The sequence below is a fragment of the Mustelus asterias genome, chromosome 9, assembly GCF_964213995.1.
Source record: "Mustelus asterias chromosome 9, sMusAst1.hap1.1, whole genome shotgun sequence".
In the NCBI taxonomy this organism is placed as follows: Eukaryota; Metazoa; Chordata; class Chondrichthyes; order Carcharhiniformes; family Triakidae; genus Mustelus; species Mustelus asterias.
The window spans coordinates 121,107,866-121,134,315 of NC_135809.1; the positions used below are offsets into that span (position 1 = coordinate 121,107,866).

At 40.1% G+C, this 26,450-nt stretch overlaps 1 protein-coding gene across 7 annotated transcripts in view; it reads right to left on the minus strand.

Annotated features, from left to right (window-relative positions):
* Positions 1-26,450, minus strand: part of ppfia1 (PTPRF interacting protein alpha 1) — a 147,036-nt gene that overhangs the window by 29,108 nt on the left and 91,478 nt on the right. For 4 of the 7 annotated variants that reach the window (XM_078220979.1, XM_078220977.1, XM_078220976.1 and 1 more), the window contains 7 exons: positions 21,882-22,032; positions 13,946-14,169; positions 13,389-13,626; positions 8,594-8,623; positions 4,761-4,906; positions 3,673-3,845; positions 549-639 (listed from right to left, as the gene is read on the minus strand). In XM_078220979.1, the coding sequence (XP_078077105.1) occupies positions 549-639; positions 3,673-3,845; positions 4,761-4,906; positions 8,594-8,623; positions 13,389-13,626; positions 13,946-14,169; positions 21,882-22,032 (1,053 nt within the window). Of the gene's footprint in view, positions 1-226; positions 239-548; positions 640-3,672; positions 3,846-4,760; positions 4,907-8,593; positions 8,624-13,388; positions 13,627-13,945; positions 14,170-21,881; positions 22,033-26,450 lie in introns of all 7 variants that reach the window. The other 3 variants (XM_078220975.1, XM_078220980.1, XM_078220981.1) reach the window with 3 other exon arrangements.

Consider the following 26,450-nt stretch of genomic DNA (forward strand, 5'->3'; position numbering starts at 1 on the left):
AGCTATGAAGTTGTAAAACAGCCCACTTTTTTAAATTGTTTACATTTAACAAAAAACATCTCTCTTATTTACAAACTGGAACTCAATGGAAATGCTCGCATTCCAAGTTTATACACCTGCATTCTATACATTCCACAGGAAAACAAAATTCCCCTTGGCATCAGACATTGAAACAGAGCTCGAGCAACCCAATGCATTCATGAAAGTTAATGATAAATGAACTTACCCTGATTTACTACTAAGGTCATGGAGTGAATAACAACATAAGAAGGGAAAGAAATGAAAAAAAAATGTGTAAAGCACTAATTTAAATAAAAAGTAAAACGATAGGGGAAAGGTATGGATATTGGGAGTGTGGGTAGGAAAGGTTGTTGGGAAGAGCCAGGTTTCCTCCTTAGTTCATACATTGTTCAAAAGACATTGCCTTCTGTGCGGTATGAACCAGTAAAATACCACTGCAGTTGTTTAAAAATATGTAATTGATGTAATGGAGTCAAAATAGCCATGCACTTTTCTTACTACTTCAGAGAAAGTTTTGAAAAACTTACTTCTTTTTCAACTTTCTATCTTTTTCTGCTTGGCCAAGTTTACTGAGTCCCAAGGTATCCTGAGGACAGGCTTCCATATCTGGTATGCCAGCTATAAAGTTTAAAGTTAAATCATTATACTGTTCATGGGAGTAAATTATTTAATCTACTTTCAGCCAAATAGTGTGATTTGAATTTTAAATGATATTTTATTTCCTTGAACACAAAATATCAGAGAGAGTTAATAACAGTTTCAAAGGAGCTCATTAGGAATCTGCAAAATGCTTAGACACCAGAAGCTCTGAATAGTTCACAGAGGGCAGCATCAGGAAACACAGCATAAGTATGTGCGTGGGCAGTTGATGGTTGGGAGCCTGAGGGATTTTACAAGGCTGTGCGGAGATCCAGAAAGATAGGTGTTTTGTTTTAATATGTATGCACACTTGCGTTTTAAAGTGAATTAGATTGATTGTTTTTCAAAAATTAACCCCCCAAATAAGGATTCAATTGAAATTCAAGTATACAGTATGCAAAATAAGTCTTGCATAGACCAATTAGAAATTAAGATCCAATAAAAATGATCAATTTCTGCTGGTTCCACCTGTTACCCAAACACACACAATTTATTTCAGGGAAGCCAAAAGTAATATCACTCAAAAGTTAACACTGAAAGTCCCCTACTAATATCAAAATACTTCATATCGCACACAAATTATTGCTCGAAAACCATTACCCGTGAGAAACTAAAATTAATAAACATGAGCAAATTCCAATTTTGACATGCAAACACTTTCATTACCATATTTTGCTGGTAAATAGTATTCAAGTGCTGTAGCACATCAGGAAACAAAACACAGCTCAACATTGTTTTCACTAGTTACACAAGCTTGGAATCCAATGAAAGCCATGCTAATTACATCGCTCAAAAACTATTAGGAAAGGCCACGTGAAGTATATAAACTGCTTTACCAAGTTAATGCTCTACTATTTAAAGTTGAATAAATAAATATTTTTAGTGTTGATTAAACAGGGCATCACAAGGATATCAGAGTACAAAACTGGAACTCAATTTTTGCTAAAGACAGTCCCTAGTTTGCTGCTTAAATACAAGTTGTGCTTTCTGCCTTATGTGTGGTGAGTCCCCAGACTGATTTTTTCTACCACTGCAACAGTGCCATTTCCATCTCTCCTGCATGATTGCAAAGATTCCAGTCTGCGTTTTCTGACAAAAGTCAATTTCTCACAATGCTCTTCTGGTCAGCCTTCCCACTCCCACAAATTACCAATATTTCAGAATGCCAGAATTCTTGCCAGTTCAAAGCCTCGTCTTCCCACAGCCCAGTCCTTGCTGAATGTCACTGGACCTGTAACCCTGTCATTAGTTGCAGGATCCTGATCTTCCAAATGTTCCATGGCTTTGCTCTATTCTCCCCAAGTAGCTATGTCCCTGTTTACACACAATCAAACTTTCAATGACCATGTCCCTGTTTCTAGATCATCTGCATCACCTCTTGCATCTCTGCTTTCAAAAGACGTTTCTCTACAATCTACCCTCAGGCTAGCCTTTACATTTATTCTTGAACTTTCCTGATATGAAAAATTGCTGACCTTGGTAAAGATACATAATGCAGTATCAAAAATAATGGGTGTGCTTTGTCTATTAAATTGATAAACCCACTTCTTTACGATGGCAGTCAACAGTGTCAATTCATAAGTTTTCTTTGTCTTCAATGAGAGAGGATGCCACACTTAGAGAAAGTAGACAGAAGGTTTTAAGATAGAGGGCCGTCCCAAATAAAAGGGAGTTAGCAAATGAAATGGTCATCAGCTAATAACAAAAAAGGTCTCAAATCACATTTTGAAATTCTAACAGAGCACTGTAAAATTTCAGGAGAGATCGACACAACACAATGGGACAGATTTTCAATTTGCTGCATGGGCATAAAACTGGCATGGATGATCATTTTTAATGGAATGAAAATGAGGCCATTTCTTTGGTGGGTGGCTAATCTGTAATAGTTGTTTTACCTCCAGGGAAAGCTGAGTTTGTGTACAATTAGCGCAAGTCAGAGGAGATTTCACAATGGAGGAGTTATTAAAACCAATAAGTTTTTTAAAAACTATTATTAACCCTATGTTAGAAATGAGTTTGCAATGCCAAGTCAGCGATATACTGAATTAGACACAATTAACTGAACTCTCAAAATATTCAGGTGACCCCGAAGATGAAAAACACCAGGGACAACTAATGTGAATGAATTAATTCTGCTTTAGAATGCAACTCGTTTCTATAAAAAAGATAAAAATATTTTTAAAAAACCATAGATTGGTTGCAAATGTGTTTTTAAAAAGTTTGACCTTATTGGGGATATGAAGTCACTTTTAGACTGACAGATTTTAAATGTTAGTTAAAAGTTTACCCTAAAAGTTGTTTTAACGCAAATCTGCAGAGGATATTTGGGAGGTAACCAATTTATCAGATTATCTAAAATTGCAATAACCTGGAATGGGACTTTGAATTTCTTGAACATTTTTGTTCTTGAAGTGGGGATAGAGATTCAAAAAGTATGCCTTATATGATTTCTGAAATAATTGCTGGTCAGTTGTTTTTAGTTCAAACTACTAGTTGAGCACAAATAATCAAAAATGGCAATAATGATTTACAATTTAAACCATTTTGCTATTTGACCTCTATTTCAACAATGACCTCATCTCAGTAAAAACAGGTCAAAAAACACACACAAGTATCAATAAATGCAGCTCTCAAAATTAACTGAACTATATGGCTACTTTTAAACCTTTCATGCCAATTTCACAACAAACATGCATCATTGAAACTTAAACTTAAAGAGCAATTCAAAACTCAGATCAAACTGAAACATAAATCCAGAACAGCAGAGTGGAGATGCAACTTGAACTTGGAAAGGTAGCAAGGAAAGTGGGCTAAGATTGATGGACAGTCATTTGGTGAACGTGAAATAAGAAAATAGAACAGAAATAAATTATGTCAATGTATAGATAAATCTCATAGGACTAGAGACACATAGGGTCAAAAGCAAATTATAAGAAACAAAATATAAATTTAATGACAAAAAGTTAAATTTCATAATTATTTCAAAGTTTACTTAGTGACTTCCAAACCAACCTTGCCCTGTGGGATCTTTGCTGGGCTGTCCAAGCCGACCTTTCTCTTTCTTACCAAACAGGCGCCCAATAGAAGACTTTATACTTTTCTTTTTAGGGGCTTTGTGAAGAGAATCCTGGCTGCTGTTGCTGCTACTAGGATTGCTGACTTGGCCATCCTGTGACCCAGTTGAACTGTGTGTATATGTTAAATGTACACAAGTATTTAAGTTAGAAGACAAAAGGAAAGAATTAGTGTTTGCAGCATTGTATTCATAAATATAAATTTCAAAAACACCAACAGTTTAAGCTGCCACATAAAAACTTAAAAGACAATTTCAACCGGTCTGGATCCAAAAATGCCTGATCATCGAAATTCAAAATTAAAACTAACTTCAATCAGGCAAAACAATTCGGTATTCCACAGTTCACAGCATCTACACAACAGCATTTCAACATCAGTAAGACATCTCAAATTTAACACGAAACACATTCAACTGCCAACAGAGATTATCAGCACAGAAACTTTTCGAATTTATATTACATGATATTACATGGGGAAAAAAAGGCAAAAATAATTCAGGCAATATCCTTCCTATGATTCCAACTAATTAACACAAAATTAATTGGACATCATTCCAAATTGGTGAGTTTATTTAAAAAAATGAACATGCCCAAAGTAAACATTATTGACGACTGAACGTGGCTTTCAAGCAAAAACTGCCAGTTTTACACTTCCATTTCTGGCAAGGGTTCGAAAGTTAATTTTGGATGCCAATTCAATGCTATTCTACTCAATTCTCTTAATAATTAAATATCCTACTCAATATTGTAATGTTTGAATGTGATCCATTACATGCTGCAACTTCCTGGTTAAATGCATTTAGTGGATTTACATTAACATTGTCAAAATTTGTAACAAATGCTGGTCAAATGCACATCTAATCAAACACATTTCTACATCTTTATGGGTGCTAAAATGCTACTGAAAACACAAATACCCAGATATAACCAGACCTGTTCACAGTATCATATTAATTCTGTAGGCCAGTTTATGGACTGGGGGGAAAATAGTTACATTATTTACAACCATTTGAAAAACTGTTTCACCTTCTTATATCCCGAATGTCCTCCTGACTGATGGTGTGACAGGCACCTTGATTAATTCTATCCAATCGAATGGACCTTGGTGTGGAAGGTGGTGATGTTTCACACTTTATTGTTGTTTTGTCTTCCCGCATGTCCTCTTTTGATATCTGAGATTATACAAGTTGTAAATGAGCAAGAAAAATAAATAAGAACCATCAGTTAAAAAGAGAGATTTGGATTTGCAAAAAAGTAGACACAATTACATAAACCATTAAGTCAGGGTCACATGGATCTCACAAACACAATACAACCTACATCAACATATACAACAAACATTGGTACAGAATTACCATGGCACAGGAAGCTGTGTTAACTCTTTACAAATGAAGAGTAAATTTTAGTAGAAGTACAAGGTCCTAACATTGGATTTTTGGAAAGACTTAGATGATGTAGCAGCTCCCATCATATCAAGTTTATTACCCTTCTAAGATTATAAACAAAATGAGTAGCAGCAAAAAAACCACAAACAAAAGATTGATAAAACTTCAAAGTACCAAGTGAAGCATGTGTAATGTTAGGAAAGAAAAATAAGAAAAGCATGGGACTGTTGTAAAACAGTTTGAGTTTCTTCAGACATCTACCATGGATGTTGTTTAACTTTGATGAAGAATAATGTAATATTATGCAGGTTGTAGTTGTGAACATAAAAGCTGGGCTATGTTTTCTTTGCATAATTTATCCTCAATTCACAGCTCTGCATGGATTCACAACTATATTCCCAGACTGGAAGTCCTAGTTGATATGAACATAAGAGTTAGTAGTAGGCCACTTGGCCCTTCGAGCTTGTTTTGCTATTCAATAAGATCATGGCTGATTTGACTGTAACCTCCACTCCACATTCCTGCCTGTCCCTAATAACCTTTCACCGCCTTGTTTACCAAGAATCTATTTACCTCTGCCTTGAAATCATTTAAAGACAGCTGCCATTGCCTTTCAAGGAAGATAGTGCCAAAAATCATTACCTTCGGAGAAAAGAAATTCTCATCTGTCTTAAACAGACGATCCCTTATTTTTAAACAGTGACCCCTAATTCTGAATTCTCCCACAAAAGGAAACATCCTCTCCATATCCACACTGATATGACCCCTCAGGATTTTACAGGTTTCAATCAAGTAGCCTCTTACTCTTTTAAACTCCAGTGAATACAAGCTTAGCCTGTCAAATCCTTCTTCATAAGTCAGTCTGCACATTCCTGATATTAGCTTTGAAAACTACCGGCACGGTAGCACAGTGGTGGGCGGCACGGTAGCACAGTGGTTAGCACTGCTGCTTCACAGCTCCAGGGACCTGGGTTCGATTTCCGGCTTGGGTCACTGTCTGTGTGGAGTTTGCACATTCTCCTCGTGTCTGTGTGGGTTTCCTCCGGGTGCTCCAGTTTCCTCCCACAGTCCAAAGATGTGCGGGTTAGGTTGATTGGCTGTGCTAAAATTGCCCCTTAGTGTCTTGAGATGCGTAGGTTAGAGGGATTAGCGGGTAAATATGTAGGGATATGGGGGTAGGGCCTGGGTGGGATTGTGGTCGGTGTAGACTCGATGGGCCGAATGGCCTCTTTCTACACTGTAGGGATTCTATGATTCTATCTAACTTTGAGTTGCCTCAAATACATTTATGTTCTTCCTTAAACAAACAACCAATACTGTACACAATACTCCAGATGTGATCTCACTAGTGTCCTGTATTACAACCTCTCCACTTTCATTTTTCCCACTCACTTTCTGTAGGACCAATGCTCACCGTTTAAATTTCAAACAATGCTTGGCAGTTAACTGTCAGTCACCATCACATGCCATCTCCATATCAACACCTCATGCAATCAGAGTCCACTTGCCAACAAATTAGCAGACGCTTCTCATACAGCACCTTTTCACCTTATATTGGTATTCTTGCAAAGTGTCTTGATGAGTGCAAGATGAAAAGCTTTGACATGTCTCTTTTTTCAGCAATACTTAAGTATCTATAGAAAGTCTTAATATCCATCTTTAAATTTCTAGTTAGTTTTCTCATGCACTCTAATTCTCCTCCCCTTAATCTTTGTCATTCTTTGCTGTTCTTTAAATTCTGTCCAATCATCTGACTTGCCACCCGTCTTTGCACAATTATATGCTTTTTCTTTAAGTTTGATACGGTCTTTAACTTTTTAGATTAACCATAGATGGCAGATCCACCGCCCCCCGCGGATTTTTTTCTCTCATTGTAATGCATCAATTCTGTATATTCTGAAATATCCCTTTAAATGTCTGCCACGGCATCTCTATTGACCTATCCCTTAACCTTATTTGCAGTTCACTTCAGCTAGCTCTGTTTTCATTCCCACATTATTGTCCTTATTTAAGTTTAAAATACTAGTCTCAGAACCACTCTGCTCTCCCTGAAACTCAATGTAAAATTCAATCAAATTGTGATCGCCACCACCCAGACAGCCTTCACAGTGAGGCTATCAACTACTCTTCTCATCGTACAACATCAGGTTTAGCATAGCCTGCTCTCTGGTTGGCTCCAGAACATATTCTTAGAAACTATTCCAAAAACATTCCATGAACTCCTGATCTAGGCTATCTTTGCCCACCTGATTTTTTTTGTCTATATATAGATTGAAATGATCTCAGGACCTTTCTGACACGCCCCCATTATCCCTTGCTTTATACTCTGTCCTCCCATGTGGTTAAAATTAGGGAGCTTGTAAACTACTCCCACAAGTGACTTCATGCCTTTACCACCTCTCAGCTCAACCCACACTGCTTCTACATCCTGGTTTGCGATCTTATTTCAACCTTCTTTAATGTGCTAATGCACTAATTATTCCAGCTAATGTGACTCAGATCAAAATAAACAAAATAGAGGAAATCAAACTCCATAACTTCTCATCTTAGGATAAAGAGCTCAAATGCTTAGCCCCACCATGCTCTCAGTTTAGGTCCAGTGAGATCTAACATATTGGAATATTTGTATACAATGTTTAAGTAAATAGGTACAGACATTAAAATAATCTTGTTTTGTGAGTAAATCTAAACCTTACATAATATTCTTTATCAATGGTTAAAACAATACTCGTGGTTGCTGCCTGTGGGGCTTCACAGTGCTCTGCAACTTTTCTCTATTAGCAAAACCTGGGCAAGCAGTCCTTTAATGGCATATCCTATACCTGAGGCTAACGAAAGTCTCAAGATTCACACAGTGCTGGGAGATTTGTGTCCCTGACTTCAGGTCAATCCTCAGTGAACAGTGGATTATGAAAATAAGAGCCTGAAACATGGATTGGTGAAGAAAAACTTTTAGCAATCCTTTTAACATAATTCAATGTTATTCATTCTGATGGCACTAACAGACATTAGAGGGGCACAGAAACCTGCAAATATTTGCCTTGGGGAATCTCAGATAATGTCTGCCTCATAGCGCTCTCGAGATAGGAAGATCTGACAGTCATCCTCCATATTTTTGAGATCTTGTGGGTGAATAATGCCAGAATACTTCACTGCCTTCTTATGCTAATGCCTCATCCTTCATCTTAAAGAATAGCAGGAATGGTGATACTTTAAAAAATATTTTATGCAATATTAACTGCTTCACTTGGTCGATACACAAATATTCTGGGCTAGGATGGTGGATGCGGGGGCTGGGGGGTGGAGATAAATGAAAGGAATATATGTTGAAAGCCAGTTTAAATAATATGACAGCAAGCAAAAGAAGAAACCGCATTACTCAGTGAGGAGATGCTACTGTTGCACTGATTACCATAATATGTCTCATACAACAGCCTGATGCCAGGTAATTGAAGTTCAATTTTATACATTTACCTTCCTACGGTGCTTCCTTAAATCACTAGGCTGACAGACACATGCAAAGAAAAGAGAGAGTCATTAAGGATAAAAGACGATTTAAGAGATTATACAAGATGTAGCTGCATCAGAAATCACACAAACAAGAGTAACAGAGAAGACTGGGAGATTTTCCTTGAGCAGTATGAATTCTATTCATTTCAAAAGGTTTTCATTTGTTGAGATGGAGCTTTTTTGATGACTGTAGATGTAGTTTTCAAAAAAAATGCATTAAACTCAGTCACTACGAAAGCTAAGAGCAGTTCAAGCTAGCTATCTGTTTCGCGGTTATGTTGCTTTTTGTGTTGCGGAGTAGTTAATGGTTAACATTCAGTCCCAATTCAGTAATCAGCATTGAAATCTACAGGATATTGTAGACACCAATAAGTAACTGGCTTTGTACAGTTTTGTTATACTTGCAGGTTAATGTAGAAATATTTTGGACGACTTTTCCGAAGATGACTTACCGATATATTTATATTGAAACATTAAAGTACATTAGTTGGCTTTGCCAAAATATCAAGCAGCTCAAGTAGTTGACCTGTTTTACTCTTCTGCCAATAAAATTGCAATGGCAGACCCACTGTCAGGTCTTGTTTCTCTAGAGTGAGCTATTAAATTATTTATTTTGTTTCATCAAAAATTACTAAACTAACAGCAAAATGTAAGTATGGTAACTGTACATTTCTTTGCTTTCCAAAGAATAGCTCTTGCTTTTTGCAAAGAACTACCTGAACATTAAAATGTGTCGAAATATATAATTTGTGGGTCATCCGAACACAAAGGCTAGAATTTTACCGCCACGCCCGCCCCGCGGCTCACAGAATAGAATTCTCCGTTGGCCCTAGGCAGGACTTTATAAGCCTTGCCCGAGTGAGGTCATAAAATACCGGCCAAAGTATAACTACATTCATTATATGATGTAAAGTTCCTCAATGACAAAATGCACCAATCAAACTGAATAAGCTTGAAGAATCCTTCTGCTTTTTGGCTGAGGGATGAATCTGAGCAATTGGGATAATGTGTGTGTAAAAAAATGTTTAATGAGAAACAGAGCATTGGATTAAGAAAGAATGCTGGAAGTGCCTAAAATTGTCACGGAAAAAAGGGGGAATTGAAGGACAGACTAAAACACAGAACAAGAAAACGATGACCAGAAAAATAATACATACTGACGCAGAAAGGGAAAAGTTACACTTAAACACATTACAGTAATGCATTAATCAAATAATTTGACCATAGCTCCAAAAGTCAGCCAGACTCATCTGAAACCAAGCACACCATATAGTTACTAAAACATCATTTATTTAGACAGTTCTTGAACTAACCTTCTGCCTGAAAATAACCTTGTAGCGAAAGCCGTGAAGCTCAACTTTAATTCTACCCACTGGAGATTGCACAGAAAAAGATAACATTTTCCAATGTTTCAAATATGCCACATAGCCCAAAGAACACAACATATCACTTTTAGTTGTGTACATTTTTGTGTACAGTTTTCAGAATTCACCTATGAGATGTTTTCTGGTCAGCTTACATGAACTGAGTGTGAAACCTATGGGAGCAATTGTTAATGTTTCAAAGGCAAAAGGATAAAATCTTGGATATATAAATCAAATAAATAATTACTACTATCTGGCAGCATATTTCTCACATGGGAAATGCATTATTCTGCATCAGTGGTAGTGGAGTAAAGCCGTTGGGTGTGGAAAACAATCCTAACACTATTAGGGTCAGTGCCAACATTAATCTCTACAATAGAATATATTGTCTTCTGTTGTGAACAAGACACTTGACATCACTGGAGTCATGTGATAATGATCAAAACAGAACTGTTGCATAATTTTTGAAGCTGAACACTGCTCATGTTCACCACTTTCTCCTTCTACAACCAGCAATACATATCAAAATTAAGACCTGGGAAAGAAGATGAGATAATGTACTTGCTGCTTATGATGCGATCCCCTCTACATTGAGACTAAACGCAGATTGGGTGACCGGTTTCCAGCGTCCCTCTGTTAAGTTCGCTCACATGACCCCTGAGCTTCCAGCTGCCTCGTAATTCAATCACGCACTCCACTCCCACTCTGAATTCAACTTCCCATCAGTTCCAATGAAGGTCAATACAAGCTCAAGACACAGCATGATCTTTTGATTCGGCACTTCTCAGCCTTCTGGACTCAATACTGAATTCAACAATCATTTGTTTGTTTTTGAGTGGAAAGTGCTGGGACTTATTCTGAATATTCCCATTAATGCTTCCTGTTTTTGTCCATTTGTCTGTTAGTAAACAATACATCTCAAAAACTAATGGACAGGTTTCAACAAAGCTTGATAGAGTATGGCCAAGGAAGTAACTGGTTTTCAGCAAAAATGCAGATTTGGATCCTGGACTTATTTTGAAAGCCAAATTCTCCCTCAGTGTTACCCGAACAGGCGCCGGAGTGTGGCGACTAGGGGATTTTCACAGTAATTTCATTATAGTGTTAATGTAAGCCTACTTGTGATACTAAAACTTTAAACAATCTGTTAATATTAGGAAATAGGGTAATTTGACTTTTTAAAAAACATTTTATTTATTAGTTCATAGGATCTGGCTGTCACTGGCTGGGCCAGCATTCATTGCCCACCCCCGAGGGGCATTTAAGAGTTAACCAAATTACACACATTGTGGGTTGTTTTATTTAGAATGCTGTAGATTGTCTCAGCTGTTGTGGAGGAATTTGTCATGGCTATCCAAATATGATGTGGAGATGTCAGCGTTGGACTAGGGTAAACACAGTAAGTCGTCTCACAACACCAGGTTAAAGTCCAACAGGTTTATTTGGCAGCACAAGCCACTAGCTTTCGGAGCGCTGCTCCTTCATCAGGTAAGTGGGAGTTCCGTTCACAAACAGGGCATATAAAGACACAAACTTTGTAAATTGAGTTTGTGTCGTTATATGCCCTGTTTGTGAACAGAACTCCCACTTACCCGATGAAGGAGCAGCGCTCCGAAAGCTAGTGGCTTGTGCTACCAAATAAACCTGTTGGACTTTAACCTGGTGTTGTGAGACTTCTTACTATCCAAATATGAGTAGAGTTTGAAACCAAAAGAGAAAATGTTGGAAAATCTCAGCAGGTCTGGTAGCATCTGTAAGGAGAGAAAAGAGCTGACGTTTCAAGTCTAGATGACCCTTTGTCAAAGCTATATGAGCAGAGCTTTCTGGGTAAATTGTTGAACGTCTAATTGGCCTGAAGCTTCAGTGTACTGGAAGCTTTTAATAAAATTATTCTTTTATTTCAGCTTTGTAGTTATAGACATTAAGCAGGCAGGGAAAAGTTGTATAATTGTAATAATAGTGACAAAGATATGCGCTCAGTGCCCTCTTCACTTGTTTGTTTCCTTATTTGCCCCATTACCACTTACTTTTATCTTGCACCATCATGTCTTTTGTCATTTAATCTGTCGCACCTTCCAAACTATCACAGACCTTCCCTTCTGTTCTTCCCCAGCCCTCTATTTTCCCTGCTCCTGTACATGCTTTAGATCTGTTTTCTCTAACTTCAAGTTCCAATGAAAGATTAATTCTATTTCTCTCTCTGTCTGCACAGGTGTGTCAGACCTGCTGAGTAGTTCCATCATTTTCTGTTTATATTTCAGATTTTTAGTATCCACTGTATTTGCCTTTAGAGGCCAGTCCGAATAGTTTGCAAAAAAACCCCCAAAATGCTGGAAAATCTCAGCAGGTCTGATAGCATCTGTGGAGAGAAAACAGAGCCAACATTGAGTCAGGGTGGCTTAGAGGTTATCAGGAGAGTCCTTGAGGCTTCCACTGTGGGGTGGGTGGGAAAGTTATTTATCATCCGATTGGGACACCCTTTCCAATCTCAGTGCAGCAGACTTTATTGGCTTCTTAGGTCTTAGTCTTCGTGGTGGGAGATACAGGACGGATATCAGAGGTAGGTTCTTTACGCAGAGAGTGGTTGGGGTGTGGAATGGACTGCCTGCAGTGATAGTGGAGTCAGACACTTTAGAAACATTTAAGCGGTTATTGGATAGGCACATGGAGCACACCAGGATGATAGGGAGTGGGATAGCTTGATCTTGGTTTCAGATAAAGCTCGGCACAACATCGTGGACCGAAGGGCCTGTTCTGTGCTGTACTGTTCTATGTTCTATGTTCTATAACATCCCCCCCCCGGCCCCCCAAACCTTTTGATGAAGTGTCATAAGGTCTGGAGATAAAACCCGCCGGTTCTTAGTCAGACCCTGACACTTGGCCATTTTTTGGTAAGTTTCTGTCCAAGATGTTTCTAAAGACAACAAATAAGCTACAAATATTCCTCAGCTCTAATTCATCAAGAAGGATTTTGCTTGATACACATGATATTGTTTCAGTGACATTTAAGACAGTGACAAAACATGGAACTTTATTTATCTCCAGTTCAACATTCCAAAACCTTGATTAAAATAATCTCAAAATCACAGGTTGGTAATACTGGATTAAAATAATGTTCACTCCAGTTCCATCTGAATCACTATTAGTGGTTCTAAACAAGGGCTGCATCCGGCTTGTTTATCTCATGAACCTAGATGATGCACCTGGAAACCTATCCCTTAACTTAATAGTCCTTGAGAGGATTTTGCAAATTAAAATCCCGATAATGAGCATTTTTCTGATGGAATAAATGCGCACGGCAATTGCAATGTTAGCATGTTACTGTGTGCTTTGCAAAGAACCATTGCTAAAGATAAAGATATTGTTAGTGCACAATACAAAACTTTTAAACTAACCAGGGTCATGACGCCAAGCCTGTCAATCTCATGAGCAGGATTTCGAGGGGTTCGTCTTGGTGTGGAGTGCCCACTACCAGGTGGCGAGGAACCAGCAAGGGATGAACCAGTAAATGAGGCAGGGAGTGTACCCCCTCTATATCGGCAAAGGTTCAGGCCATCAAGGCTACCACTCCCTACTCGGCTTTCAATTTCTTCTGCCCTCTGCTGCGTCGACTCCTTTTCTTCTTGGATCAGCCTGCAAAACAATCAGGTCAGATCTTAGATTGACTCGATTTTCATTTCCTATTCTAGTAACATAGCACAAAATAATAAATGAAATTAACTGAAGTGTTATTAGCTATTCAAGCTACCAAATGGATTTATCCAAGACCAGAATCATAGTGCGATGAACTTTGTAAGTTTAAGTTAAATACTTAGACATTTGATTAGCATATAATTTTCAATCTCAACACATTGTTTGCGCAGCGGTTTTCAACATAATTCTCCTTCTGAAACACATCCACTGTTGTAGATATTAACTGAAGTAACCTTTTTCTGAAACAAATAAAACAAACCGTATTTCATTATTGATGGCATCCAACTGTTCTTGAAGCATCATAGCCAGAGTTTGGGCATCAGCCTGACCACTTGGTGACAGCAGATCAACAGAGCTGAATATTGTCTCCCTATCATCTTCTGCGTCTGATACTTCAGCGTCACTCTCAAAGGCCTGGGCCACATTAGCCAAGACACTGGCTTGCTGTGCACGCTCCCATTCTTGCTCATTCAGGGTCTGGACCTACTCAAAAAAGTGCAACACAATAGGCTCAGAAGCAAGATACTGAAATATGCAAACATGAAATAGAAACACAGTCCTTCAAGCTGGTTATGCCATTTAATTTGATCATAGTTGATCTATATGTGAATTACATCCGCCTTAGTCTCCACCATTGAACATCCATGCCTAACAAAAATATAATCTCAAAATCCCTCCCAGCCGTAGCATCTTTTTGGGAGAGCGAGAAATGAAGTGTTGCAAATAAGTAAACCAATTAGAAAAAAAGGCACTTATCTTTAAAAGTACGAAAAAGATCCATAACAGTTAATTAACTACCAGTAGGCTATTGGCCAATCTTTGTAGAAGTTAAAATTCAATTTACAGATCTTCAAAAAGTATCAATTCGGAAAGTTTTATTTTCAAAGCATTTGAAGCGCTTTCTAGTTCAAAGCATTATATAATCATTACTTTTAGAACTCAATCTAGACAACTTAAATAAAGCTTGGAAATAGAAAGGAGTATGCAGATTTTGGCAATATTAAGCAAGTCCAGCAACACCAGAGGGCGGGGGGGGGGGGGGAGGAGAGAGAGAGAGAGAGAGAGAGAGAGATCAAGGTCAACGTTTCTGGTCAGCGATCGTTCATTAGGCTACCGTTAAAAAGAATGTCCAAAATAACTTCAAAGATAGTCAGATCATCTGAAACCTGGGATGTATACCATGCGCCCAGTGCAACCTAAACATGTCAAATGACTCACCCGTCTCTGCAATACAACAAATCTTACCATATGGACACTGAAAACAGGGGGAGGCGGTGGCATTGTGATGTTGTCACTGGACTAGCAATCCAAAGACTCAGGGCAAGATCTGGGTTCAAAACCCACCATGGCAGATGGTGAAATTTGAATTCAATAAAAAGTCTATTATTAAAAATCTAATGATGACCATTATCAACTGCCGTAAAAACCAATCTGGTTCACTAATGCCATTCAGGGAAGGAAAACTCCCGTCCTTATCTGGTCTGGCCTACATATGACTCTGGACTCTCAGCATTGTTGTTGTCTCTTAAAAGTGTCCTCAGGCTGGGCAATAAATGCTGGCCCAGCCAGCGATGCCCACAACCCATGAATGAATGTTTAAAAATCCACTTGGCACTTCTGACTGAAGTGGTGCTACCAAGCATTCTTGGTGGTGGACACTGAAATCCCCTACCCAGAGTATATTCTGTGCCCTTACCACCTTAAGAAGTTTAACAACACCAGGTTAAAGTCCAACAGGTTTATTTGGTAGCAAAAGCCACACCCTTACCACCTCCCAGAGTTCCTGCTTGCCAAAGTTATTAGCCACATCAAGGGTTTCTTTTATCCTATGGTTAAGCCAACGAAGACCCAGGCCTAAAACTGAATCTAACCATACAGTCTCATACCCAAGAAACATCCAACTTAGAACCCAATGCAAAAATCAATTCCTCTCAATGAGGAAACAAAAACAGTATAGCAAAGACCTTCAGTGCAGCATTTTATTTAATGGCTTAAGTTTTTAAAAATGCTGAATAAAAACTTTTTTTTCTCTTCCTTTGCCACTTGTTGTAAATTGTGTGTACCTGGCTGTCACGTGATGTAAATTGATACAATGTAAAAGTACAGAATACTGAAGTTTAACGGGAGAGGGTTAAAGCTAGCTTCTGTCATGCCCAGAACCCCAGAGGTTTACTGCACAGAAAAAGGTCATTCAGCCCATTTCATATGTGCTACAGTGCATAACCTCCTTTTAGAACATTCCTAAAACTAATCCCAATGCCCTGTGTTCTCTCCATAGACATGTAACTTTCTGCATTCCAAATGCTTCTCTACCATGCTTTAAAAAGATCCATGATGTGGAGATGCCGGCGTTGGACTGGGGTAAACACAGTAAGAAGTCTCTGAACACCAGGTTAAAGTCCAACAGGTTTATCTGGTAGCACAAGCCACTAGCTTTCGGAGCGCTGTTCCTTCATCAGGTAAGTGGGAGTTCTGTTCACAAACAGGGCATATAAAGACACAAACTCAATTTACAAAATAATGGTTGGAATGCGAGTCTTTATAGGTAATTAAGTCTTAAAGGTACAGACAATGTGAGTGGAGAGAGGGTTATGCCCAGGTTAAAGAGATGTGCATTATCTCCAGCCAGGACAGTTAGTGAGATTTTGCAAGTCCAGGCAAGTCGTGGGGGTTACAGATAGTGTGACATGAACCCAAGATCCCGGTTGAGGCCGTCCTCATGTGTGCGGAACTTGGCTATCAGTCTCTGCTCAGCGACTCTGCATTGTCATGTGTCGTGAAGGCCGCCTTGGAGGACGCTTACCCGAAGATCAGAGGCCGAATGCCCGTGACCGCTGAAGTGTTCCCCAACAGGAAGAGAACACTGTAAATTGCCTGGTGATTGTCGAGCGGTTTTCATTCATCCGTTGTCGAAGCGTCTGCATGGTCTCCCCAATGTACCATGCCTCAGGGCATCCTTTCCTGCAGCATATCAGGTAGATGCTATGACAACGGATGAATGAACACCGCTCGACAATCACCAGGCAAGAGAGTTCTCTTCCTGTTGGGGAACACTTCAGCGGTCACGGGCATTTGGCCTCTGATCTTCGGGTAAGCGTTCTCCAAGGCGGCCTTCACGACACATGACAATGCAGAGTCACTGAGCAGAGACTGATAGCCAAGTTCCGCACACATGAGGACGGCCTCAACCGGGATCTTGGGTTCATGTCACACTATCTGTAACCCCCACGACTTGCCTGGGCTTGCAAAATCTCACTAACTGTCCTGGCTGGAGACAATACACATCTCTTTAACCTGTGCTTAACCCTCTCTCCACTCACATTGTCTGTACCTTTGAGACTTGATTACCTGTAGAGACTTGCATTCCAACCATTATTTTGTAAATTGAGTTTGTGTCTTTATATGCCCTGTTTGTGAACAGAACTCCCACTTACCTGATGAAGGAGCAGCGCTCCGAAAGCTAGTGGCTTGTGCTACCAAATAAACCTGTTGGACTTTAACCTGGTGTTCAGAGACTTCTTACTTAAAAAGATCCAATAGTCTTTGCCTCAACTATCCCCTGTAATGTGTTTTACACTTCTCATTTGCTTAAGTAACTAGATGAAAGAAAATGGTAAGAAATAACTTTCTTAGCAGTTAACAAACATGCAAGCTCCAAAAGACATTCAGTATCAATATAAATAATCTGCACTGTTCCTCTTATGATCCTGGACCAGACCCCCAAATTTTTGGTACTTTTTGTTTCAAGGAGACAAAGTTTGAGATCCAGGGTACTTACTAAGTAAAGCAAAGCAACAGGATTCCATAATTTGTGAACAAATAAAATAATTTTTACTATATAAAATTTGAAAAATAAAACCATTTACAATATCTATCTTGTACTCCAAAATTCAGAATTAACAGGAGGCAAATGCGAGTTAATAGGTAAACGGTGGTCAAACACACCAGGCCACACAATAAATGTCACATGCGACCAAGACAGATCCCAAGGATTTCTCAGTAACCCACCCAGACATCACTGATCACACAATCTCATTAAATCTCTGTCTCCCTTATCAAGGATTGCAGGTCTTTAGCCTTTCCTTTCAAAGATCTATCCTTGGAATTCCCTCAAAATAGCAATGACTCTCTGAATTGCTCACTTCCCATGGTTTCAATCTCATCTGCCTGGATTCCTGACTCTGCACTAAGGTTAATGCACTCTTGTACCAACTATCAAGCACCATTTTAGTTCTTCAGCCAAGGCGAGTAAAACAGTACTGTTCCAAGGTGCCCCTTTGCCCCAACAGCCCGCAGCATGGGATCACCAACATTCCACTGCCTTTTCGCTCTGAGGCTTCTTCCAAAACTCTTACCACTTGGAGACTGTCAACCACAGCATTTTTACTGTTGGTACCTCTTTCTCCACTCTTTTCCCAAGGGGAGTCTCTTCCCAGTGTTTTCTACCAGTGTTCTCCTTTTCAGGTAGTTCCTACGAACGCTCTGCTTCCCCAGTGACTCCTTTCCCAGGTTTCTCTCTGGGACTTCTCCTTAGAATCTCTCCCTGCTTCAGGGTGCCTCTCATTATGATACCCCACACCTGGGTCTTGTGATTTGGTTTTCATGCCCTCTTTCCCCTCCCCCCCCCCCCAAGCAGGCACAAGGTGTAATTCGCAATGTAAAAAAATTTCTCCTAATCCCTCTCCCGTTAGTGATAATTTAAAAATCAGTGAATTATTACCAATTCTTAACCAGAGGAAATAATTTTCCCCACTATCTCACTGAAAGTCTTTCTTGCTCCAGTAAAAATACTAATACCTAGAGTCTCTCCTCAATAATTTGCTATTCCCTATATCTTTAATATCCCTCATATAATATGGTGTCTAAAACTGCAAACAGGTTGAGACCTAAACAATGCTTTGCACAATTTTATTTCTTACATTTGTCTCTCGTACACATGATCTCACAGAAGTTAGAATGTCTAAGGACTCAAAACCATTTGAAAGATCTAAGCTGTAGGTAGGTGCTGATCAAATATAATGGCAGCATTTATAATGTTGGGCATGTTTTTCCATACTAGAATTAATCTATTTTGATAGTGCAAGCTCTGTTTATAGGGCTAGTTGGTAGGGTACTTGGAGATTCAACATGAATGCTCCAAAGGTGTGAAGAAAATTTAAAGTTTGGTTTATTTTAACACTAGCTTAATCATTGACCATTTTATCTGTGGGCAACACGCCTATCACACCAAGAATCAGTTTAGTGAACCTTCATTGGACTTTTCTGAAGGAAAGTAATATCAGTAAAAAGATGCAATTAATTTCAACATTTTTTTGATTGATTTAAAATCAGTAAGACTTTTGAGCTAAATGTCATAGCTTAAAAGATAGCCTCATGATTCACATTTTCAAGAAAAACAATCAATAAGTCAATCAGCATTTTTTGATCTAGGAACTTGGGAGAAGATGCCAGATTTATAAAGTTTATTTATTAGTCCAAGTAAGGCTGACATTAACACTGCAATGAAGTTACTGTGAAATTCCCCTAGTCGCCACAGTCCGGCGCCTGTTCGGGTCAATGCACCTAACCAGCACATCTTTCAGAATGTGGGAGGAAATTGGAGCACCCGGAGGAAACCCACAGACATGGGGAGAATGTGCAAACTCCACACACACAGTGACCCAAGCCGGGAATCGAACCCGGGTCCCTGACACTGTGAGACAGCAGTGCTAACCACTGTGCTACTCGACCACAGTTTACAGCAGTGCCAGTTATTGTGGAATGTTAGAATTATTTTTCCATCAACACAAAGGAATATAGACAGGTTGAGTGAATGGGCAAGAAAAAGGCAACAAAAACAGAAAGTGCTGGAAAATCTCAGCAGGTCTGACGGCATCTGTGGAGTGAGAATAGAGCCAATATTTCGAATCAGAATGACTCTTCGTCAGAGCTGGCAAAATGACAATACAAGTGCGAAGTTGTTCACTTTACCATGAAAAACAATACTTTTAAACCAGTGAGAAATGTTGGCAGAGGGACCTGGGTATCCTTGTACACAAATCATAAAGTTTAGGTACAGCAAGCAATTAAGTAAATGGTATGTTAGCCTTCATTACAGAGGGATTGGAGTATGAGAGCTTATTACTGCAATTTGTACATGCCTTGGTGAGACTACAACTGAAGTGTTGTGCACACTTCTGGTCTCCTTACCCATGAAAGGATACAGTTACTTTGAAGAGAGTGCAATGAAAGCTCACTGGACTAATTTCTGAGATAAGGGGATTGTCCAATGGAGAAGAAATTTACTTGACTGGGCCTGTGCTCTCTCTCAAATTTAGAAGAATGAGGTGATTTCATTAAAATATTTAAAACTCTTAAAGGGATTTGCCAGGGAAGATTCCTAAGGGCTATTTCCCTGACTGGGGAATCTAAAACCCAGGGGATCACAGTCTCAGACTAAGTAATCAGCCTTTTAGAACTGAGACCAGGATAAATTTCTTCACTCAAGGGTCATGTTTGGAATTCTCTACCTCAAGAAGCTGTGTATGCTCAGTCATTGAGTATATTCAAGACAGAGACCGTTGGATACTAACGGAACATGCAGGTGTCCGGGAAAGTGGAGTTAAGCAGAAGGTCAGTCAGTCATAACCGTACTGAACGATGGAGCAGGTTCTAAGGCCTGAATACTGCAAATACTGAATGCCACTTCTGTTCCTACTTCTCATGTTCTTAAAAATTTGCTATTCACAAGGGTGAAGAACTGAATAGTCACAAAACTAGTTATACTTTGAACAGAAAAGTAAATAATATTGTTACTTGGCATTTTGAAAGAAACGAGGATTGTAAACCATTTGCACACAACACACAGCGCAAAAAACTTACGTGCTGTAGAAGTCCACCAGAAAAGTAGCAGAAAATAGAGAATGTTATACATCAGTTACATATTTCAATGAGAGAAAGGTAGTAAAATTATATTCAGGAGAATTTAATATTCCCTACTAAAATAAATTATGAAAAGCTCATGTTGCAAAATGGAATCAGTGCATAGAAAGTGTAAATTTTCCATGTAAAAAAATCTAAGCACCCAACACTATGAAAGGTGCTTTGAATCTTAGAGTAATAGCAACCAAATTAAATTATATTTTGTTGTGCTGCACATGTTATTCTATTACCATTGCCAGTATTGCTATTACAAATCATGTGTGCGGAAGTTATAAAGTGAAACTGCACTCAAAAATTACTACCATATACAGTAACCCCAGTGAGTTTACAACAGTTACCAATTGTTCCCAGTTCACATCCACACTGGCTCTCACTATTTGGAAAAACATAAAGACTTTTTGTAAAGATTGTTGTTCAAAAGAGAATAGGATATTTCACCAATATTGCTGAATCACTGGCTTGCGAATACTGAATGCCAATTTCCTTCTTCTATTCTTCTTATTCAATTACTACTATTTCCATTTTTCACTTCTGTTTTCTTTTCTATTTCTGCAACTTAATCTTTGTCACTTGTCTCCTCTTCATTCAAACTTTTCTCAATAGCACAAGGAAGAAAACAAGATGCATTATATTCACATGCAAGTATTACTTCAGTCTGGGGCTCTGATGTATCCCAAATACCACAATCCTTAAAATTAAAAAAAATATCAACATGATTGCATGACTTTTATTAAGACCTTACAATGATGTACATATCATACAGTCAATCCACCGGGCTGATTTTAACCCCAAGTGCATTTCAAGTGGGTGCATGGTGAAGAGTCCAGGACAGGGAAGATTGAGATATATCTTGTGGGATTTGCAAGGATGTTCCCCTGCTCCCAAAATGCAGAGTTTTACAGCTACCTTGCAGGGTGTACTAATCAAATACAAACCTGCTTCAGCTTTCAGGAAAATTGTGACAGCCCCCGGTTAAAATGTAATCAGGGCCCCGCTGATTAAACAGGATATCAGATGCTTGCCTGCCGGTGTCTCATCAGCCCACAAGTAAAAATTCAAAATAATCCACAAAAGTCAAATTTCAAATATATAAGGAACTTGTGCTTTAACCACCCAGTTTCCATAGGGTAAGTTAAAATCAAACCTCATTTCCTGGAATGATGGATACGTACATTATGTACTCAAAGTGAATAGATAAATGGCTTCCAAGTGCTTGATGACATAAACAGCCAAAACTGAAACATCGCAAGAAAGAATGAAGCAAGAAATGGTACCTTTAAAGGTTCATCTCGTAAAGCTGCTAAGCGTCCCTTCTGAGGTCTACGTAATACTGATGCACCGCTGTATGGATCTGGATGTTTGTCCACCTCCGACGTAGATGCTAATGGGTATCTAAAATCAGAGGTACTGCCTAAATGTGACCTGCTAGAACAAAACATATTGAATATTTGTTATATATTTTGGGGAGAAATTCAGCTATCTGCACCCAGCAAGGAGCCTCATGTTAGAATGTTAATTGTTAAATGGCTTTTTTTTAAACCCATATTCCCATAGAATGAGGGTTCCTGCTGGGAACACCAAATTTCATTTTTAAGTTTAAAAAAAACACAGCATTTTGAGAGATGATAATCCATTCATTGAAATTCACGATATCAAATATATCAACAGTTCCTAAAGTCGAACAGTCCTCATGCAAGAAATAAAAGTAAACCATAACTCAATAGAAAATTTTGCAACAACTTCTAAAGGGTAACAAAGGGTATAACAGTGCTGTGTAAGAGGTTCAGTTTGAAATTAGTCAACATTAAAGCCACATTGCAATTAGAAAACAGCCACAATCAAGCATCAACATGGGATTGCATGTTGGACAGAGGCACATTATTGATTATTTTTTCATTCAACATGTAGACAAATCGATTAAAGGGTAGATGCCATGAATTTGTGCACCCAAATTCCTATCATGCATTCATGCTGCAAATGGCATTTTTCCCTTCATTAGAAATATTTTGGTGAGAAATATTTGTCTAAGAACTGCACTGTATTTCATTGTAATTTCCAAGCTCACATAGATACAGATGCACAAACATGAGGAAGTTTCAGGAAGAAATGTTAAAAAGGCCATTCTACAACTAAGCCTCAATTTGCAGCTTTGAAAATCTTGCAATAAAACATGCTGAGGGCATCAATTTTTATAGGAGCATTTACACAAGTTTAGCTCCAGCGTAAAACCAAGTCCCTTTAAACTGATGCTAAACTTATGCAATGCAAATTAACATCAACATCCAAACTCATTTGAGGGCAGAGTTGGATTGCTCCTCTCCAAAGTCATGACAGGGTTGGGCTCAAGCATCACGCTCAACTTGGATTTCAGCTTTCCAGTTACATCTACACCACAGTTTAAAGTGTGCAATTACACAATCAAGATGCTCCCAAGTTATCTATTTCATTGTGGTAAATAGTAGAAATTGTCGCATTCGAGGGCAGCAAACAATAAAATATTGGGACCGGTGGGGGTGTGTGTGTGCGCGTGTGTGTAAAAGCCAGAAACTGCTCGAATTAGAGCCATCAAGTTTTCTTCTCCAAACTATTAGAGGTCTTTTTAATTCATTCAAAATACAGGAGAGAAATGGAAAGAGACAACACAATTTGCAAGTTGTAAAATTTATGATTTAGAAAAACTTTATTTGCCACTTCACTATCCAGCAGCTTCACCAGAGATGTCAGGAAGTGGTATTATTGACCAGAAAGATAGTTTCACCAGAATAAGCCACATTTTAAATGTAAACCTTTTCCCCGTATTCCAAGGAAGCAAATCTAGGATTGCATTCAAATAGATTGTTCAGTATTTTAATCTGAGAATTACAGATTCAGAAATCGTAATTTTGCATCTTAATGCCATCACTGCTGATCTTTTTGCCAAAAGAAAACATTCAAAGTATAATTTTTGAAGTTGATGCATGTAATAAGTAGAAAATTCACTGAAGGGGTGTTTTACTGTTCCTGGACAAAGAGCAAATGAGAAATGAATGAAAATGCATGTTCAAAGCATTGGCAGCACAGTGGCAGAGCAGTTAGCACTGCTGCCTCACAGCGCCAAGGACCCAGGTTCAATTCCAGCCTTGGTGACTGTGTGGAGTTCGCAAATTCTCCCCGTGTCTGCATGGGTTTCCTCCCGGTGCTCCAGTTTTCTCCCACAGTTCAAAGATGTTCAGGTTAGCTGGATTGGCCATGCTAAATTTCCACTTAGTGTCCCAGGATGTGTAGGTTAGGGGGATTAGCAGGGTAAATGTGTGGGAATACGGGGATCGGGCCTAGGTAGGATGCTCTGTCGGAGAGTCAGTGCAGACTTGATGGGCCGAATGGCTTTCTTCTGCACTGAAGGGATTCTTCAACATTACAAAAATAGTGGTGGATGAAGAATTAGGGGTGGTGGTGACTGGTGGCAAGACTTTATAGGGTGAAAAAGGTAGCAAGACAAATAAGTCAAGGGAGAGCATTCCAGGGGGTGGAACAGAAATTGCAGAAGGATCTGTCACTAAAGATTACCAAGGGAAGGTCGGTAGAGATGGCCCAATTTACAGGAGCAGAGCATACACCTGCTGGCACACAGAACTGAAGATGTTGAAAAGTGAGGGTGGAGTGAAGCCTGAAGGAACTTGTGCACAAGGATTCTGAAATCAGTGCATTGAAGAATGACAAGCCAAGGACGTAGATCAAAAACGTTTAGAACATTATGGCCTGAATCTTCCGAAGAGTGGCAATCACCATCGAAGTGCCATTCTGCTACCACTTTTCGGTGCCACACCAATTATGCATTTCTGGCTGGAATTTCCAATCCTGGCTTCTCCAGAAACATGGAGCGTACTGGAAATAGAATTGCTTCTTGGTAGTGCTGGGTCGTCCAGGCAAGACAAGCCACGTCCCTCTTTTTATGGCACTAGCTACTATATTCTAGTAGAGTTTAGATGTCCCAAGCCTTCTTTGAAAAGCTATGGAGTGAAGGCCCGGCGGGTAGCGTGGCAGGCTGCGTGCGGCGGGTAGCGTGGCAGGCTGCGTGCGGCGGGTAGCGTGGCAGGCTGCGTGCGGCGGGTAGCGTGGCAGGCTGCGTGCGGCGGGTAGCGTGGCAGGCTGCGTGCGGCGGGTAGCGTGGCAGGCTGCGTGCGGCGGGTAGCGTGGCAGGCTGCGTGCGGCGGGTAGCGTGGCAGGCTGCGTGCGGCGGGTAGCGTGGCAGGCTGCGTGCGGCGGGTAGCGTGGCAGGCTGCGTGCGGCGGGTAGCGTGGCAGGCTGCGTGCGGCGGGTAGCGTGGCAGGCTGCGTGCGGCGGGTAGCGTGGCAGGCTGCGTGCGGCGGGTAGCGTGGCAGGCTGCGTGCGGCGGGTAGCGTGGCAGGCTGCGTGCGGTCAGTCAGTGGCTATCAGGCTGCCGGAGAGGGTGGTGCAGTCGAGTCGTGGGGAGTAGTCAAGTCGGGTGGTCAGTGAGTCTGTGGGGGGTCAGTTGTATAGTTACCCAGGAGTCAGACTATGATTTTTCAGTCTAACATTCCCCAACTAATCAGATAAGAGAGACGGAACCATCAGAGCTTTCTGACTAACTTCGAGTTGGAGTCTTTTTCGGAAGGCGCCAGGGTCACTCGTGTTGCACACTACAGGTTTTGTTTAAAAATTAATTCATGGAATGTGGGCTTTGCAGGCTAGGCTGGCATTTATTGCCCATCTCCAATTTCCGAGGGTGGTGCTGAGCTGCCTTCCTGAACCGTGCATGTGGTGTAGATACAGTGATCCAGTAACACTGAAGGAATGGCAATACATTTCCAAGTTATGATGGTGTGCAGCTTGGAGGGGACCTCCAGATTGTGGTCTTCCTGTCTGCTATTCCTGCCCTTCTAGATGGTAGCGGTTGTGGCTTTGGCACTATCTAAAGGAGCCTTGGTGAGTTCCTGCAGTACAACTTGTAAATGGTACACACTGCTGCCACTGTATGACAATGTAAGGGGGAGGATGTTTACAGATGGGCTGCCAATGAAGCTCGCTGCTTTGTTTGGATGTTGTTGGAACTGCACTCATCCAGACAAGTGGACAGTACTCAATCACAATCCTGACTTGTGTTCTGTAGATGGTGGACAGGCTATTGGGAGTCAGGATAAGAGTTATCTGCTGCAGGATTCCTACCCCTTTGACCTACTCTTCTGGCCACAGTATTTATATGGCTGGTCCAGTTCAGTTTCTGGTCAGTGGTAACCTCCAGGATGTTGATGACTTCAGTGATGGCAATGCAGCTGAATGTCAAGGGACAATGGTCATAGCCTGGCACTTGTGTGGAGCAAATGCTACTTGCCATTTGTCAGCTCAAGCCTGGATCGCATCCAGGTCTTGCTGCATTTGGAAATGGACTGCTTCAATATCTGAGGAGTCATGAATGGTGCTAAACATTGAGCAATCATCAGCAAACATCCCCATTTCTGACCTTATGATGGAAGGAAGGTCTTCGATGAAGGAGCCGATGATGTTTGGGCCTAGGAAGCTACCCCGAGGACTCCTGCAAATATGCCCTAGGACTGAGGTGATTGACTGACAACAACCACAACGATCTTCCTCTGTCCTAGGCATGACTGCAATCAGCGGAGAGTTGTCCTGATTCCCATTGACTTCAGTTTTGCCAAGGTTCCTTGACACCATTCACAGTTCAGTGGTGCCTTGACGTCAAGGACAGTCACTCTCACCTCACCTCGGGAGTACAGCTCATTTGTTCATGTTTGAACCAAGGTTGTCATGAGGCCAGGGGCTGAGTGATCCTGGCAGAACCAAAATTAAGCATCAGTTAGCAGATTATTGCTAAACAAGTGCTG